Source organism: Andrographis paniculata, unplaced genomic scaffold (genome assembly GCF_009805555.1).
Source record: "Andrographis paniculata isolate CXL003 unplaced genomic scaffold, ASM980555v1 Contig12END, whole genome shotgun sequence".
NCBI lineage: Eukaryota > Viridiplantae > Streptophyta > Magnoliopsida > Lamiales > Acanthaceae > Andrographis > Andrographis paniculata.
Window position 1 is genome coordinate 2,566,266 of NW_026137402.1, and position 14,979 is coordinate 2,581,244.

The 14,979-nt window shown below is 30.0% G+C and overlaps 1 protein-coding gene across 1 annotated transcript; it reads left to right on the plus strand.

The window, feature by feature from the left end:
- Window positions 1-1,684: 1,684 nt before the first annotated feature.
- LOC127253406 (protein EARLY-RESPONSIVE TO DEHYDRATION 7, chloroplastic-like) lies at window positions 1,685-5,057 on the plus strand. The gene is made up of 4 exons (XM_051277984.1): window positions 1,685-2,839; window positions 3,890-4,056; window positions 4,170-4,254; window positions 4,665-5,057. The coding sequence occupies exons 1-4, from the start codon at window positions 1,941-1,943 to the stop codon at window positions 4,840-4,842; spliced, it is 1,329 nt and encodes a 442-aa protein (XP_051133941.1). The 5' UTR covers window positions 1,685-1,940; the 3' UTR covers window positions 4,843-5,057.
- Window positions 5,058-14,979: the final 9,922 nt, after the last annotated feature.

Genomic DNA, 14,979 nt, shown 5'->3' on the forward strand with positions numbered 1-14,979 from the left:
AGGATAGCAAAGTTCATACTTGAATGCATGGTAATTCCGGGCCTCATCTACCTTTTTATTCCACTTGAGCATGCAAAAATAAAATTCATCCATCTCATGCTTCAGTTTGTATATGTGATAATGACTTCAAATATGAGCATATTCTTCGCTTGACAAAACTATGTATTACTTGAATTTCTGTATAACAACCATCACAATATTTGATTTATGGCATACTTTATTGATATATCTCGCTTGGCATGATCCAGAATAGTTTGTTGAGATTATTAACAATTTTTGCCCTTTTTAAACGGTGATATGGGTCCAGAAAAGCTAAGGCAGATGAGACAAGCAATATTTCCGGTCACAAACGATGACTCCATCACTTAGAAAAGCTAAGGTAAGAAAGGCAAGCGATAGCTCCTACCGCTCGCAAGCGATAGCCGCCTCCGCTCGCAAGCGATGCTCCATCGCTCAGGCCTGCGACCAGACACCCACCGCAGCGAAGCGACGGCAACTCAGTGCAAATATCGCCTAAGTGTCCAACCCGCAGCGGTACAACCATTCCACTACCAGCCAGCACAGACAAACCTGCTCAATTACGCTGATGCCCTCCAGTCATTCGGCAAGCGAAGAAGATCTGCGCCCTTACAAGCCCAAGCAAGCGGAGCGAACACAATGGGAGTTATGGCCAACAACTGCTTCAACAGAATAACCGCCACCAACTGCCTAACTACCTAGTGGTTGGAACTACTTTGTAACTACTTGCAACTGCTACGTCCACTAGCTATAAATAAGGCCATATATTTGTATGTAAAGATATACTTCAAGGGCAGGGTTCCTTTTGGGTTTATCTTAATTAATAACAAACAGGCTTAAGATTTATGATGTTTTGGGGTACTTATAAATAGATAGCTATGGTTCATAGTCGTATGACATGGCTGTAACTCTGAATCAGTATAATAAAATCTCTCCGGTTCCTGCCCGTGGACGTTGGTTGACACACCGTCACGAACCACGTAAAACATCTGTGTTTTTTTTTTCTTTCTTTCTCGTTTTCTCATAACAATTTTCTTTTTTAGTAACATTGTTATCTACCTAATATTAAAAATATTTTTATAACTTACAGTATATTATACAAATTATCATTATATTCATATCATACGATATTAATAAAATTATTTTGATCACTTTCTTTTAATTTTTACATATCAATATTATACTAATATTTAAGAATTTATGTGCAAAAAGTAACAAGATATTTAAGGGACGGAGGAAAAGAGTATAATTAAAATATATAATTTTTTTCTAAAAAAATGAGACATGAGATGTTAGACCGATTAAACGACAACATGGACATGAGATGTAAAAGTGATGTAGTGTTAAAATTTTAAAAATAATACCTTTTCTAAAAATATGGCTATTTTCTATTTTTTTTATCTTAAAATATTTTTATTTTTTTAAAAAACGTATAACTATTTTTTATATTTTTCTTATTACAATAGACAAAAAAAAATCTCATATATTAAAAACTGGTCAAAAGTTTTTAAGCATATTTTCCTAAGGCAAAAATAGAAAATATATTTGATAGGATATTTATCTAAACAATATCAAAATGCTTAAAATATTGTATTAACATTTAATAGAGCCACTATGTTATTTATACACAAAATAATTTATGAAGCTTGACCAGGGCAATACAAATATTCAATACAAATTACTCTACGGTTACCTTTTCTGCAGTTCGTACAGTCCACGGCGTCTACGCGGCCTCTCCACCAATTGCTTCGTGGCGCCGATATACGCCGCCACCGCTGCTGCTCTTTCATCTTCATCTTCATCCACCGACACGCCTGCCCACCGTTTCCTTCTTCCCTAAGTTTCTTCCAATAAAAATCATCTGATCGAACAATCCTGCAAATTTAAGGGAAGAAATCAGATCTCAATCAATCGAATCGACCATGGCTTCCAAAACCCCCAATTCTCTGTATCCAGAAGTCGTGCAGACCAATCCTGATTCGAATTCGCCATTTCTGTCAAACCCTAGAAAAAGCCCCTCCCAATCTTCGGCGCTCTATCCGACGATTGAAATGAACGAATTGGCGAAGAATCTGTTCCCAGACGCCGAAGAAGAAGCGGAGACGACGAAAGGCGGTGGAGGAAATGGCCAGAAGTCGACGTTCGAGTCGTCGGAGGAAGTGATTGTGAGAATCTCCGGCGCGATTGTGCATCTGATCGACAAAGAGCAGAGCGTCGAGCTCGCGCACGGCGAGTTAATGGTGGTTCAATTGAAGCAGGGGGATAACATCGTGGCGGCTCTGGTTCGGATCGGGGATGAAATCCAGTGGCCATTGGCGAAGGACGAGGCCGCCGTGAAACTCGACGATTCGCACTATTTCTTCACTCTTAGGGTTCCGGCGGAAGGTTCCGGCGAAATTAACAGCGACAGTATTTTGAATTACGGATTGACGGTCGCCGCGAAGGGGCAGGAAGGATTGGTGGAGAAATTGGATGCGGCGCTGGAGAAATTCAGTGCGTTTAGGGTTGAGAAGGCGTCGGCGGCGGCGGCGGCGGCGGAGTGGGGAGAAGTATCTCCGGCGGAGATGGATGCGAAGAAGGAGGTGGTGGAGAAAGGCGCGGCGGCGTACTGGACGACGCTGGCGCCGAACGTGGAGGAGTACAGCAGCGGAATTGCGAAGATGATTGCGGCGGGGTCGGGGCAGATGATCAGAGGGATTCTGTGGTGCGGCGACGTGACGGTGGATCGCCTGAACTGGGGACATGAATTCTTCAGGAGCAGGTTGGGGAAGACGACCAAACCTTCACAACTTAGTCCCCAGGCACTGCGCCGGATGCGAAGGTATGATTAATTATATTTAATATAAATAAATAATAATATTGGGATTTAGTATATACAGTATATATACATTTATTTTTATTTTTATTATTTAGATTTTTTCGTGCAAATTTAATTTATGATATTTAGCTCATTTGTGTAGCAGATTAGGGTGGGTTTGTTTGAAGAATTTTGGTGGACTGCAACTATTCATTCCATTTTTTTTTTCAATAAAAATCAAATTAAAAATCTATTTTTTATTTTTTATATTATATTAAAAATTAATTTTACATTCAAAATATCACATCAACTCTATTTATATCACATTATACAACTATTTAAATTTAAAATTTTTACTATTCAAATCCCAACTCAAAATCCAAACCCGCAGACAAACACACCCAATTTGATGCTTAAAACTTTGAACTTAAGAATATTTTTGTTAATACAATTGAAATCTAGGAATGTAGACATTTAGGAAAATATATAAAACATCACTTACAGAATTTTTATTTTTATGTTTTCAAAATTTATATATGTAAATAGAGCCATCTTTTTATTTTTGTTTTGAGCCTGGGTTTTCTGTTTGTGTTTTTAGTTAATTGTATTTTAATTTGATATTTTAATTAAATATTTTGTTTCATTAAAAATATAGAAGTTGTGTAATAAAAATTTAATTCAAAGTACAAACCTAACAAGTTCGTGTTCTAAAATAAATTTATGTGAACTAAACTATTTTAATGCATGTGTACGTAGCTAAGTAAAATAACGAAGAACTACATTGCTAAAACCAAATTTTAAAAAATTTATATATATATAGTTGATGTTCTAATGCAAATATTATTTATTTATTTTTTCAGTGGAAGAATTATTATGTGATTTTAAATTTTGTGCACATATGGATAAATTTTATAAGCTGCATTTATTGGCACTAAAATGAACTAATCAGTAAAATTTTCAATTAAAAATCTTAGGATGTATTTGGTAAAAACTGTAATTAGATATGTGTTTTGAGGATTTGATCTTTATATTTTTGTATAAAATATTAATTTTAAAATTGTTCAAATTTGATAGGGTAAAGAGGTTGACAAAGATGTCCGAGAATGTTGCAACTGGGATACTCTCCGGTGTGGTGAAAGTATCCGGATTCTTCACAAGTTCGGTTGCTAATTCTAAAGTAGGACAAAAGTTCTTCAACCTTTTGCCGGGAGAGATCATTCTTGCCTCGCTCGATGGATTTAGTGCGTACTTATCACTTCTACTAAAACACAATCCATTCAATCTCAAACGTCATTTTTATAGTGTCAAATAAAATTTCTAACCCGATTAATACTTATATGTGTTTAATTTGTAGACAAGGTTTGTGATGCAGTGGAAGTCTCCGGAAAGAATGTGATGACGACAACTTCAGTCGTGACAACGGGGCTCGTGTCCCACAGGTATGCACCATATATAAGTTTTGGAATTTTGTAAAATTATTGGTATAAATTTGATATTACTTCGGTCCGGCTCTAAAAATCTCATTTACTTTTTGCATGTTGATATTTGAATATTAATTATTATATCAAAAGGTAGTACAAATTAAGAAAAAATTCTAAAGATACTTCAATAGAAGGACATTAAGTACAATGACACAAAATGTAAATGTGACCTTAGAGGTGCTCGGGGAGTATTTGATATGAGGTGTGTGTTTGTAGATTCGAATTTTAATTTTGAATTTTTAATAGCAGAAGTTTGAATTTTAATAGTTGTTTGATGTCATATTTTAAATTTTAAATTTATTTTTGAAATAATATAAAAAATAAAAGAAGTGTTTGATCGGGGATATTTGGCGTGGCGGCGGTTGCAGATATGGAGAAGATGCGGGCAAAGCGACGGAGGACGGGCTGGGGGCAGCCGGGCACGCGATCGGGACGGCGTGGGCAGTTTTCAAGATAAGGAAAGCGTTGAATCCGAAAGGGGTGCTGAAGCCGACAACGCTAGTGAAAGCAGCTGCTGCACAGTCGAGCAAGGGTAAATCCAAATAGAAGAGTGTTAATTTGATTTACTGTTGTATTTTTATTACACAAAAGATGCGAATATGAATGTGTAGTAATTTTGTTGTGCGAGTTTTAGTTGAGAGTGTTGCAAGGGTCATGTTCATTCTGGGAAACCCAAAAAATACTATGCTGAACTGAAGTTCTGTTTGGTTGTGGTGGCTCATGTGGATTTGATTTCAATCTAGAAGATATTCAGGTGTGTTTGTTTTGGAGGATTGAATTTTAAATATATTATTTATTATATTTTTTTTTAAAAAAAATATCAAATAGAATATTTATTTTTTATTTTTTATATTATATTAAAAATTAATTATATTTAAAATATTATATCAACACTTATTTATATCACATCATACAACTATTCAAATTTAAAATTTTTATTGTTTAAATCTCCCCTCAAAATTGGAACCTTCAAACAAACACACCCTCAGGGTGTATTTTTGGAATTTTGAGTTGAAATTTGAATAGTAAAATTTTTGAATTAAAATAATTGTATGGTGTGATATATATATAGGTTTTGATGTGATATTTTAAATGTAAAATTGATTTGTATGATAAAATAAAAGAATAAATAGTTTCTTTGATGTTTTGAATGAAATTTTTTTTAGTGAAATAGTAGAAATTCTAACAAATTTGCCGCACACACACTAACAATTCAACAAACAAGGATCATAAACTATTTTTTTTTATTTTTTTCTACAATTTTGGATGACAATCCATAAAATTTAAGGATAACAAACCATTTTTCCTCCATAAAAAATTAGGGATTAAATTACCGTTTAAATTTTAGCAAATCATCAGTTTAAGTGAGAGTAAATAGATATAAATTAATCTTAAATTTGGGTGTGTTGTTTATGTGCCAATTGCACCACCTCAACTCACGAAAATGGAACCTCAAAGAAGGTTGGGTATATATGTCGGGTATGAATCACCCTCGATTGCGAAATATCTTGAACCAACAACGGGTGATTTATTTACCGCAAGGTTTGAAGACTGTCATTTTGATGAATCTCATTTCCCGACATTAGGGGGAGACAGTAATCAACTGAAAAAAGAAATTTCGTGGAAAATACCACTTGAATTTGATCATCGTACGAAACATAGTGAACTTGAAGTTCAAAAAATTGTGCATTTGCATAAAATTACAAATCAATTACCTGATGCTTTTAATGATGCTGCCAAGAGTTACCAAATCATATATTGCAGCAGCAAATGCACCAGCTAAAATAAATATCCCAGAAGGGAAGGTGCCGAGTGCTAATGAGCATACTACCCGCGTAAAACGTGGCAGACCGTTGGGTTCCAAGGATAAGAATCCACGAAAGAAGAAATTATTAAATACTGGTGAAGATATCAACAATGATCAAATAACTGAAAAGGTCAGTACAACCCCTGAAGAGGTTGATACTAAAAATTCTGATAAAAATGATGATGAAGTTATTGAAAATTCTGTTAATTATACCACCAGTGGAAAATATTGAAACATAAAGAAAACAAATATTGATAATGTATTTGTATATTCTGTAGCACTCGATATAATGAAAGATGACGAGGATTATGAACCAAAATCAGTTGATGAATGTCGGAAAAGAGATGATTGGGAAAAATGGAAATACGCAATTAAGTCTGAATTGGACTCATTGAAAAAACGGCAAATATTCGGCTCTATAGTCCAAACACCGAAAAATGTGAAACCTGTTGGTTATAGATGGGTGTTTGTGAGAAAAAGAAATGAAAATAATGATATCATAAGATATAAAGCAAGGCTTGTAGCCCAGGGTTTTTCCCAGAGACCGGGTATTAATTTTGAAGAAACATATTCGCCGGTCATGCATGGAATAACATTCAGGTATCTGGTGAGCCTGGCAGTACACAATAATTTTGATATCCGATTAATGGATGTGGTGACTGCCTATCTTTACGGCTCTTTAGACAATGACGTCTACATGAAAATTCCAGAAGGGATCAACATACCTGAATCATTCAAATCAAAGCCAAAAGAATTATATTCCATCAAATTGCAAAAATCTTTGTATGGGCTCAAGCAATCGGGCCGAATGTGGTACAATCGTCTCAGCGAAAGCTTAACAAAGGAAGGTTACATAAATGACCATATATGTCCATGTGTTTTCATAAAGAAAAATGGGTCAAGATTCGCAATCATCATTGTATATGTCGATAATCTCAATTTAATTGGAACTCCTGATGAAATTCATAAAGCTGTTGAATATCTGAAAAATGGAGTTTGAGATCAAAGATTTTGGAAAAATCAAGATTTGTCTTGGTTTGCAAATTGAGCACTTGGAAAGTGGAATCTTTATCCACCAATCAAATTATACCAAAAGGGTACTGAAACAATTCCTGATGGATAAATCACATCCGTTAAGTACCTCAATGATCGTCAGAGGACTCAATCCAACAAAGAATCCATTTAGACCAAAATAAGAAAATGAAGAAACACTTGGCCCAGAAGTGCCATATATAAGTGCTATAGGCGCATTAATGTATCTTGCCAACAGCACCCGACCTAATATATCATTTACTGTAAATTTATTGGCAAGATTCAGTACATCGCCTACTCGACGACATTGGAACGGGATTGAGCACATTTTTCGCTATCTCCAAGGAACAATTGATCTCGGGTTATTTTACTCGAAAGATTCTCGACATGAATTGATTGGTTTTGCCGATACAGGATATTTATCGGATCCCCATAAAGCCAAGTTGCAAACTGGCTATATATTTACTTGTGGCGAAACAGTGATCTCTTGGAGATCGATGAAACAAACTTTAACTGCCACTTCTTCAAATCATGCTGAAATATTGGCAATATATGAAGCTAGTCGAGAATGTGTTTGGTTGAGGTCAATGACTAAACATATTCTGAAAAATTGTGGGTTAATACCTGACGATAAAATTCCCCCAACTACATTGTATGAAGATAATACGGTTTGTATAGCCCAATTGAAAGGGGGTTACATTAAAAGAGATAGAACGAAACATATTTCACCAAAATTCTTTTTTACTCATGATCTGCAACAAAATGGTGAAATTAATGTGCAACAAATTCGATCAGATAATAATTTGGCGGATATATTAACCAAGGCATTGCCGACGGCAACATTTGAAAAACTGGTGAAGAAAATTGGGATGCGTCGGTTAAGGGATCTCAAATAATGCTCAGATCAGGGAGAGCGAATCTGATACAAGAATGTTGTACTATTTTTCCTTCACTAGAATTTTTTGTCCTACAGGGTTTCTTCCTAGTAAGATTTTAACGAGGCACATTCTCTGTATAAAAGCATCCAAGGGGGAGTGTTATATACGTAGCACCCACGAATGTGCTACGTAATCGATATGTATGTTTTACTTTCCTTCATGTTGGGGTTTGTTTGCCTATAAATATGTCCGTGAATAAAATCGAATGAATACACTTTCATTTACTCCACCAAATGAACAACCCCTTCGTTCTCCTCATATCTCTCTCGTCAACAATATCATACATACATAAATTTATATATATATACATACATACATTATATAATATAATATATATACAGTAGCCTACATACTACATACATATATATACACACTCACGCACACACATCTATTTATATATTTACTTATATATATTATATACAATATATAATATAATACAAAACATAAAATAGTGATTAGCGGTAGAAGTAATTAATATTTCTATTGTCTAATCCTATAATAATATTACAACACCGTTTAAATTTTAGCAAATTATCAATTTAAGTGAGAGTAAACAAGTATAATTTGATCTTATTTTCATATTGAAACTTCATTTCCTCTTTTTTTATGAGTTTCAAATTGTTTCAATATTTTCTTTAAAGCATATAATCCTCCATCCATCCCATATAATATGGGCATATTACTGTAGATACAAAAATTTAGGTAAAGTGTAATTAGTAAATAACTAAGAAGTGTATTAGTAAAAATAATTATCATATAATAAAAATAATTGTAGATTAAGATTAAGATAACTAAATAGTTTAATTAAACTTAAAGAAATTATAAAATTTAAGTTTTAAAATGGAATTAAAATGTATAATTATATTTCCAAAAACTGAAATGACAGATTATGTGGAAACAAGTCGGAGTAAGCAGCAGACCTGGTCCAGAAGTAATGGAAGAAGTTCAGAACAAATGGAACCCGGTCCAAAGGCAATGTAAGCGGTTGGGAGCTGATGGAAGGAGGTTACCAGATGGTTAGGAGCTTATGGAATGAGGTTACCAGGGAGCTGATGGAAGGAGGTTATCAGGGAGCTTGTGGAAGAAGGTTACCAGGTGGTTAGGAGGTAGTGGAATGAGGTTACCAGGAAGTTGGAGGTAGTAGTGGAAGGTTACAAGGAAGTTGGAGGTAGTAGTGGGAGGTTATCAGGCGGTTGAGAGTGGTGGAGGAATAATTGTAACCGCCCATTTTAGTGGGAGAGGTGGTTATCCTAGCTTAGGTTTAAAATTAGGGAAAAAACACAACACACACGCACAAGAAGATCAACTCGTATTTCTCTCTATTTTCTTTTGATGTTCTAGTTTCGTTTTTAGGTATTTTAATTCGAATTAGATGGTTTTATGTTTCTAGCATATTTTTATCCGCTTTCCAGTAGATTAATCCGAGTTTTAGTAGATGTTAGTTTAAATCCATCGAAATTGGTCGTTTAGGCTCGAAGCCTCGTGTTAGAGCGAAGCTGTGCAGGCTCCATCGTAGGAGTCGCATCCAATCCGACGACGAACATGCTCTTTGGAGTACTTCTAGAACCTACACCGACAAATCGACGAACATTCTTGGAACCTCCGAATTTTAGAATCCAACAGTTTAATTTAAAAAAATTAGAATATGTATTTTAAATATTTTAAATCCTCTCAGTAAATCTATATACAATATGGATATTGATAGAGAATAAATTTTTATATAATATAATTAAATAAAAATATTATTGTTTATTTTTAATTAAATAAACTAATTTTCTTAAATATATACAAAAAAATTAAATATAAATAAAAATATTCCGTCCCTACCCAAAAAAGGGTGTCATTTTTTTTTTTTTTCATTTATGTCAGTCCCAAGAAATAAGAGTATATTTTTTTAATTTAGTAATTGTACTACTTATTTTACATAATAATTATTTTTACAATTTATAATATATTACACAAATATCATTATTTTTAATTACACAAATATCATTATTTTTAATTACACAAATGCTCTAATATTTAAAATTCTACGTGCAAAAAATAAATAATATTCTTCTTCCAGGACAGATGGAGTATTTGTTTATTGAAGAAAAAAAAATAAAAACATTTTAAGTGGATTTTATGTGTAAGAAGTTGAAATTTTAATTAAATTGACTGAAGAGAGATACCAATAATAGAAATTTATGTGGATCCTGCATGGTAGGATTTTAATAAATTGATTTATATTTGTTAAATATGTTTAATATTGATAAATTTATTAAAAATAGGAAAATGTTAAATTAAGTGAGATGAAAAAAAGAAAATATGTCAATTAAAATGAAATGGAATGAATAATATTTTGTGTTAAATTATTGATTTTTCGTGAATTACTAAAGTATATATATTATATACTCTCATATTGTATTAATATATATATATATGTATATTATAATTTTTTACTTATATTTATAAAATATTATTTCATTTAAAAATAATTAATGAAAAAACACTTTGTTCAATATGGGAAGGTCTAAAAAAAGCTTATATGTATGAGATCAAAGAGTGAAATAATTGAATAGGATCATACAAGATTATAAAGTAAAATTATTTAGAGCAACTCCTAAAGTATAATCTAAAAAACTAAACTTAGGTTTGTATTTTAAATTTGTGTAATAAATAATTTAATTTGGTATTTTATATCTATTTTTTTTTCATTTTTTATTTATGCAAAATCAATTAATCTATTTTATTTTTTAATAGTTGTAATTTCACATAATTTTTTTGTAAAAAAAAAAAAAAAAAAACTCTTATAACCAGCATATTATTAAAATATATATCATTTTCATTATATAACTAAGGATCCGCTTATATTAGCTCACAAATAAGTCAAAGAAGCAGCAGTTTGATTTTATGTTTGAATAATATTTTCAAAAGCAACTTTAAAAAAAAAAAAATGGTTTGGATGTATTTGAAAAATTTTATAAACTGTTAAATATTCAAAAAGATATATTTTTAATATAATTGTATTTTTATAAAAAAAATATTTTTAAAATTTTAATTATTTATATTTTAAACTTTTAATTTAAGGATATTATTAAACTAAAAATAAAATTACAATCAAATATTAAATTATTTATATTTTACAATCTATTTTAAAATCTTATAAATCATATTTAATAATTTTAATCTAATTTTAAAGATTAAAAATTTAAATTTAATATTTTAATTATAATTTAAAATTTTAATTAAATATAACATATAAATTAAAATAATAAATACAATTATATTTTGTATTTTTTCTCAAAAATATAATATATATAGATTATTTATTATTATTATTATTATTATTATTATTATTATTATTATTAAGAATTAAATCATTATAGTTGAAAAGTATTTAAAAAATATTTATGCTTATTTCAAAAGCCACCGTCTTTTAAAAAATATATTTTTCAATTTCAAAAGTTATTTTTATTTTTGAATAAAAATCAATACAAACATGTACAAAACAATTTTTTTTTTTTTAAAATAAAAACCAAAAGTTAAAGGTAGCAATTCAAACTGGCTCATTTTTTTGTGTCGGGCTGACCCGACCCAGTTTGGAAGCGGGCCGGATAGGCATGGCCCAATTTCAAATTGGGCCTGGACAACTCGGCCGGAGCACGACCCACAACTATATCTACACAACATAGGAATTTTATCATCAAATCATTGTCTAATTTGTGTTATTATTTTATTAGTTAATATATATATATATATATTAAGTACTTCATTCATCCCAATTAATTTGTCCACTGTAGCACGGAGTTTTCGGTATTATCTACTTAGTAAGTAGTTAAAAAAATGTATTAGTAAAAATAATTATAATATAATAAAAAGAATTATAAATTAAGATTAAGATGACTAAATAATTTAATTAAAATAAAAAATTATAAATTATGAATTTTAAAATGTAATTAAAGTGTATAATTATATTTTTTTTTAAAAAAAAAAATTATGTTGGAACGAAAAAAAATAGAAATAGTGGACAAATTACATGAGACATATGAAGTATTATATATTATTTGTAATAGATCGGGTCGGGCCAAGCATGACCCCTTTATTAGTGTGTCGAGCTAGACACGGTTCGAAAATTTTCAGGGCTATTTTTTTAGGTCCAAGCACTTTTTTTTTTTTTTTTTTTTGTGTCAAGTTCGAATCAAATTTTCGGACCGTGTCTATTTTTGACAATTCTATCAAAAAGTCACTCTCAAAGTCAATCCAAATAGATATAATTATTTTTTTAAAAAATAAATACATTTCGAGCGAAGGACTAATATTAAAATTATGAATTTGTTTAATTTTGATTTAAAATTAAATTTTAATTTAAATAATATTTAAATTTAATATTTTAAAAATGAAATAATATTTTTTGTCTTCGGGCTAAATTGTCCACGTTATTATAGATATGAGTGTTTAGCTCAATATAATTAGTAATTAATTTAAAAATATATTAATAAAAATAATTATAAATGAAGTTAAAATTAAATAATTTAATTAAAATTAAAAAATATAAATTATATTTTCATTAAAAAAATAAATTATGTAAGGTGACCAAAATTAAAAAAAATTAAACATTTTAAATGAAATAAAAATAATTATTAAAAAACGTACGAAGTAAGGGTGTTTCAGAGTTTGAATTTTAATTTCAAATTTAAATAATAAAAATTTTAAATTTAAATAATTGTATATTATAATATTTAATTATAAAATTAATTTTTAATATAATATATAAATTAAAATATAAATATTTAATTTGATATTTTTTTAAAATAAAAGAAAATTGATAAACAATAAGAAAGTGACAAAATTCTTTTGAAAAGAACACACTCTAAATAAGTAATGTACTCGGACCAAACACTAGTTTTACAACTTATTGAATATAATCCTCCATCTATTTTAATACAATAGTTTTATTTATTATTTTTGTCCGTCCCAAGATAATAGTCTTATTTTCATAAATAATCATATCACTATAAAACTATTCCTATTTTTTATTATTATTACACAATTGTCACTACTTTTTACACTAATATACTCACAAGAACAAAAAAGTCATTTATATTTACTTTCTATCAATTATTAATATAATACCAATATTTCTTAAATATCGTGCCAAACACAATTTTGTTTGGGAGATTGGATTTTGAGTTGGGATTTGAATAGTAAAAATTTTGAATTTGAAGAGTTGTATGATGTGATATAAATAGGTGTTGATGTGATATTTTGAATGTAAAATTGATTTTTGGTATAATATAAAAAATAAAGAATAGGTGTTTTGATTTGACGTTTTTTAAGGAAAAAAAATACTCCATCTGTCCCGAAACTAAATATCTATTTGCTTTTTACAAGTAGTTTTAGAAATATTAGTATTATATTGGAATATAGTATGAATAAAATAGAAATGACTAAAATACCCTTATTAGTATGTATGATATAAAGGTAATGACATTTGTGTAATATATTGTAAGTTGTAAGGATATTTCTAATGTTAGATAGATAATACAGTTACTAAAAAAAATAAATACTTTATTATGGGAGAAATTAAAATAAAAAAATAAATACTTTATTATGAGACGAAAAAAGTAGGATGAATAGTGGATTGAAAATCCAATCTCCCAAATAAACACACCCTAAGAATATACTTTTGTAACGGAGGAAATATATATTTATAATAGTATTAATAAGGGTGGCGGGAGGTGGAGTCCCACATGAATAAATGCAGGCGTAGGGGTAGGGGAGTTTGGTTGAGATGATATGAATTACGGTTAGGTAATTTAATTGAGGGTGGGGCCCGGGGAGAGTAGGGGCAGTTCAGTCATTTTAGGATTGGGCGGGAATGGATTCTTCTTATCCATCCAGTGGGGCCCACCTAAAAAACTTTTCAATCATATCTCTTACCAAATTCGTTAACCAATTTCACCTGCCCTGCTTTTGCTATCGTGCGCCTCTACCTTTCTCTCTCTCTCTCTAACTTTCACTCTCTCTCACTCATCCCCAACTGCCTGCCTGCATCCTCTCCACAACTTCGTCCTTATCTACTTCTGTGGAATTAAAATAATTATGTAAGTGCGTTTGCCTATAAAAAAAATTAAAAATAATGATATAAAATAATATATATATATATATATATTTTTGGTTTCATTTTAGGGTGTGTTTATTTGGGGGTTTGAATTTTGAGTTGGAATTTTGAATAGTAAAAATTTTGAATTTGAATAGTTGTATGATGTGATATAAATAGATGTTGATGTAATGTTTTGAATGTAAAATTGATTTTTAGTATAATATAAAAAATAAAAAATAGATGTTTGATTTGATGTTTTTAGGGAAAAAAAATAGGATGAATAGTGAATTTAAAATCCAATCCCCCAAACAAACACACCCTAATTGATTTTGTTTTTCTTTTTTTTTTTTCTATGTATTTGTTTGGGGGGTTTAGATTTTGAGTTGCGATTTGAATAATAAAAATTTTGAAGTTAAATAGTTGTATAGTGTGATATAAATAGGTGTTGATACAGTATCTGCAGTTCCACATCTAATGTCATTTTTTTTTTTAAAAAAAATAATATACACTTTAATCTTATTTAAAAATTTTAATTTTAATTATTAATTATTTTAATTTTAATTTAATTTATAATTATTTATATTATAAAATAATTATTTTTACTAATATATTTATAATTATTTATTAATTATATTTATCATAAATTTTCGTGTTTATAGTAATTTAGACATGCAAAGTGTTATTGAGGAAGTAGCTTCTAATAAAGCTAAATAGATAATGTATTGCTAATGCCAAGAAAAAAAAAAGAAATGTAATTGATAAATAAGAAGAAAATAATGGCTTGTATAAAAGAAAATTTTGGTGAAATAAAAATAAAAAAA

Bases quoted from the DNA above. Each gene is read 5' to 3' on its own strand.
- LOC127253406 (XM_051277984.1), top strand. From the start codon at position 1,941: ATGGCTTCCAAAACCCCCAATTCTCTGTATCCAGAAGTCGTGCAGACC. The intron at 4,057-4,169 runs GTGCGTACTTAT...TTTAATTTGTAG, and splicing joins TGCCTCGCTCGATGGATTTA to ACAAGGTTTGTGATGCAGTG. The intron at 4,255-4,664 runs GTATGCACCATA...CGGCGGTTGCAG, and splicing joins ACGGGGCTCGTGTCCCACAG to ATATGGAGAAGATGCGGGCA.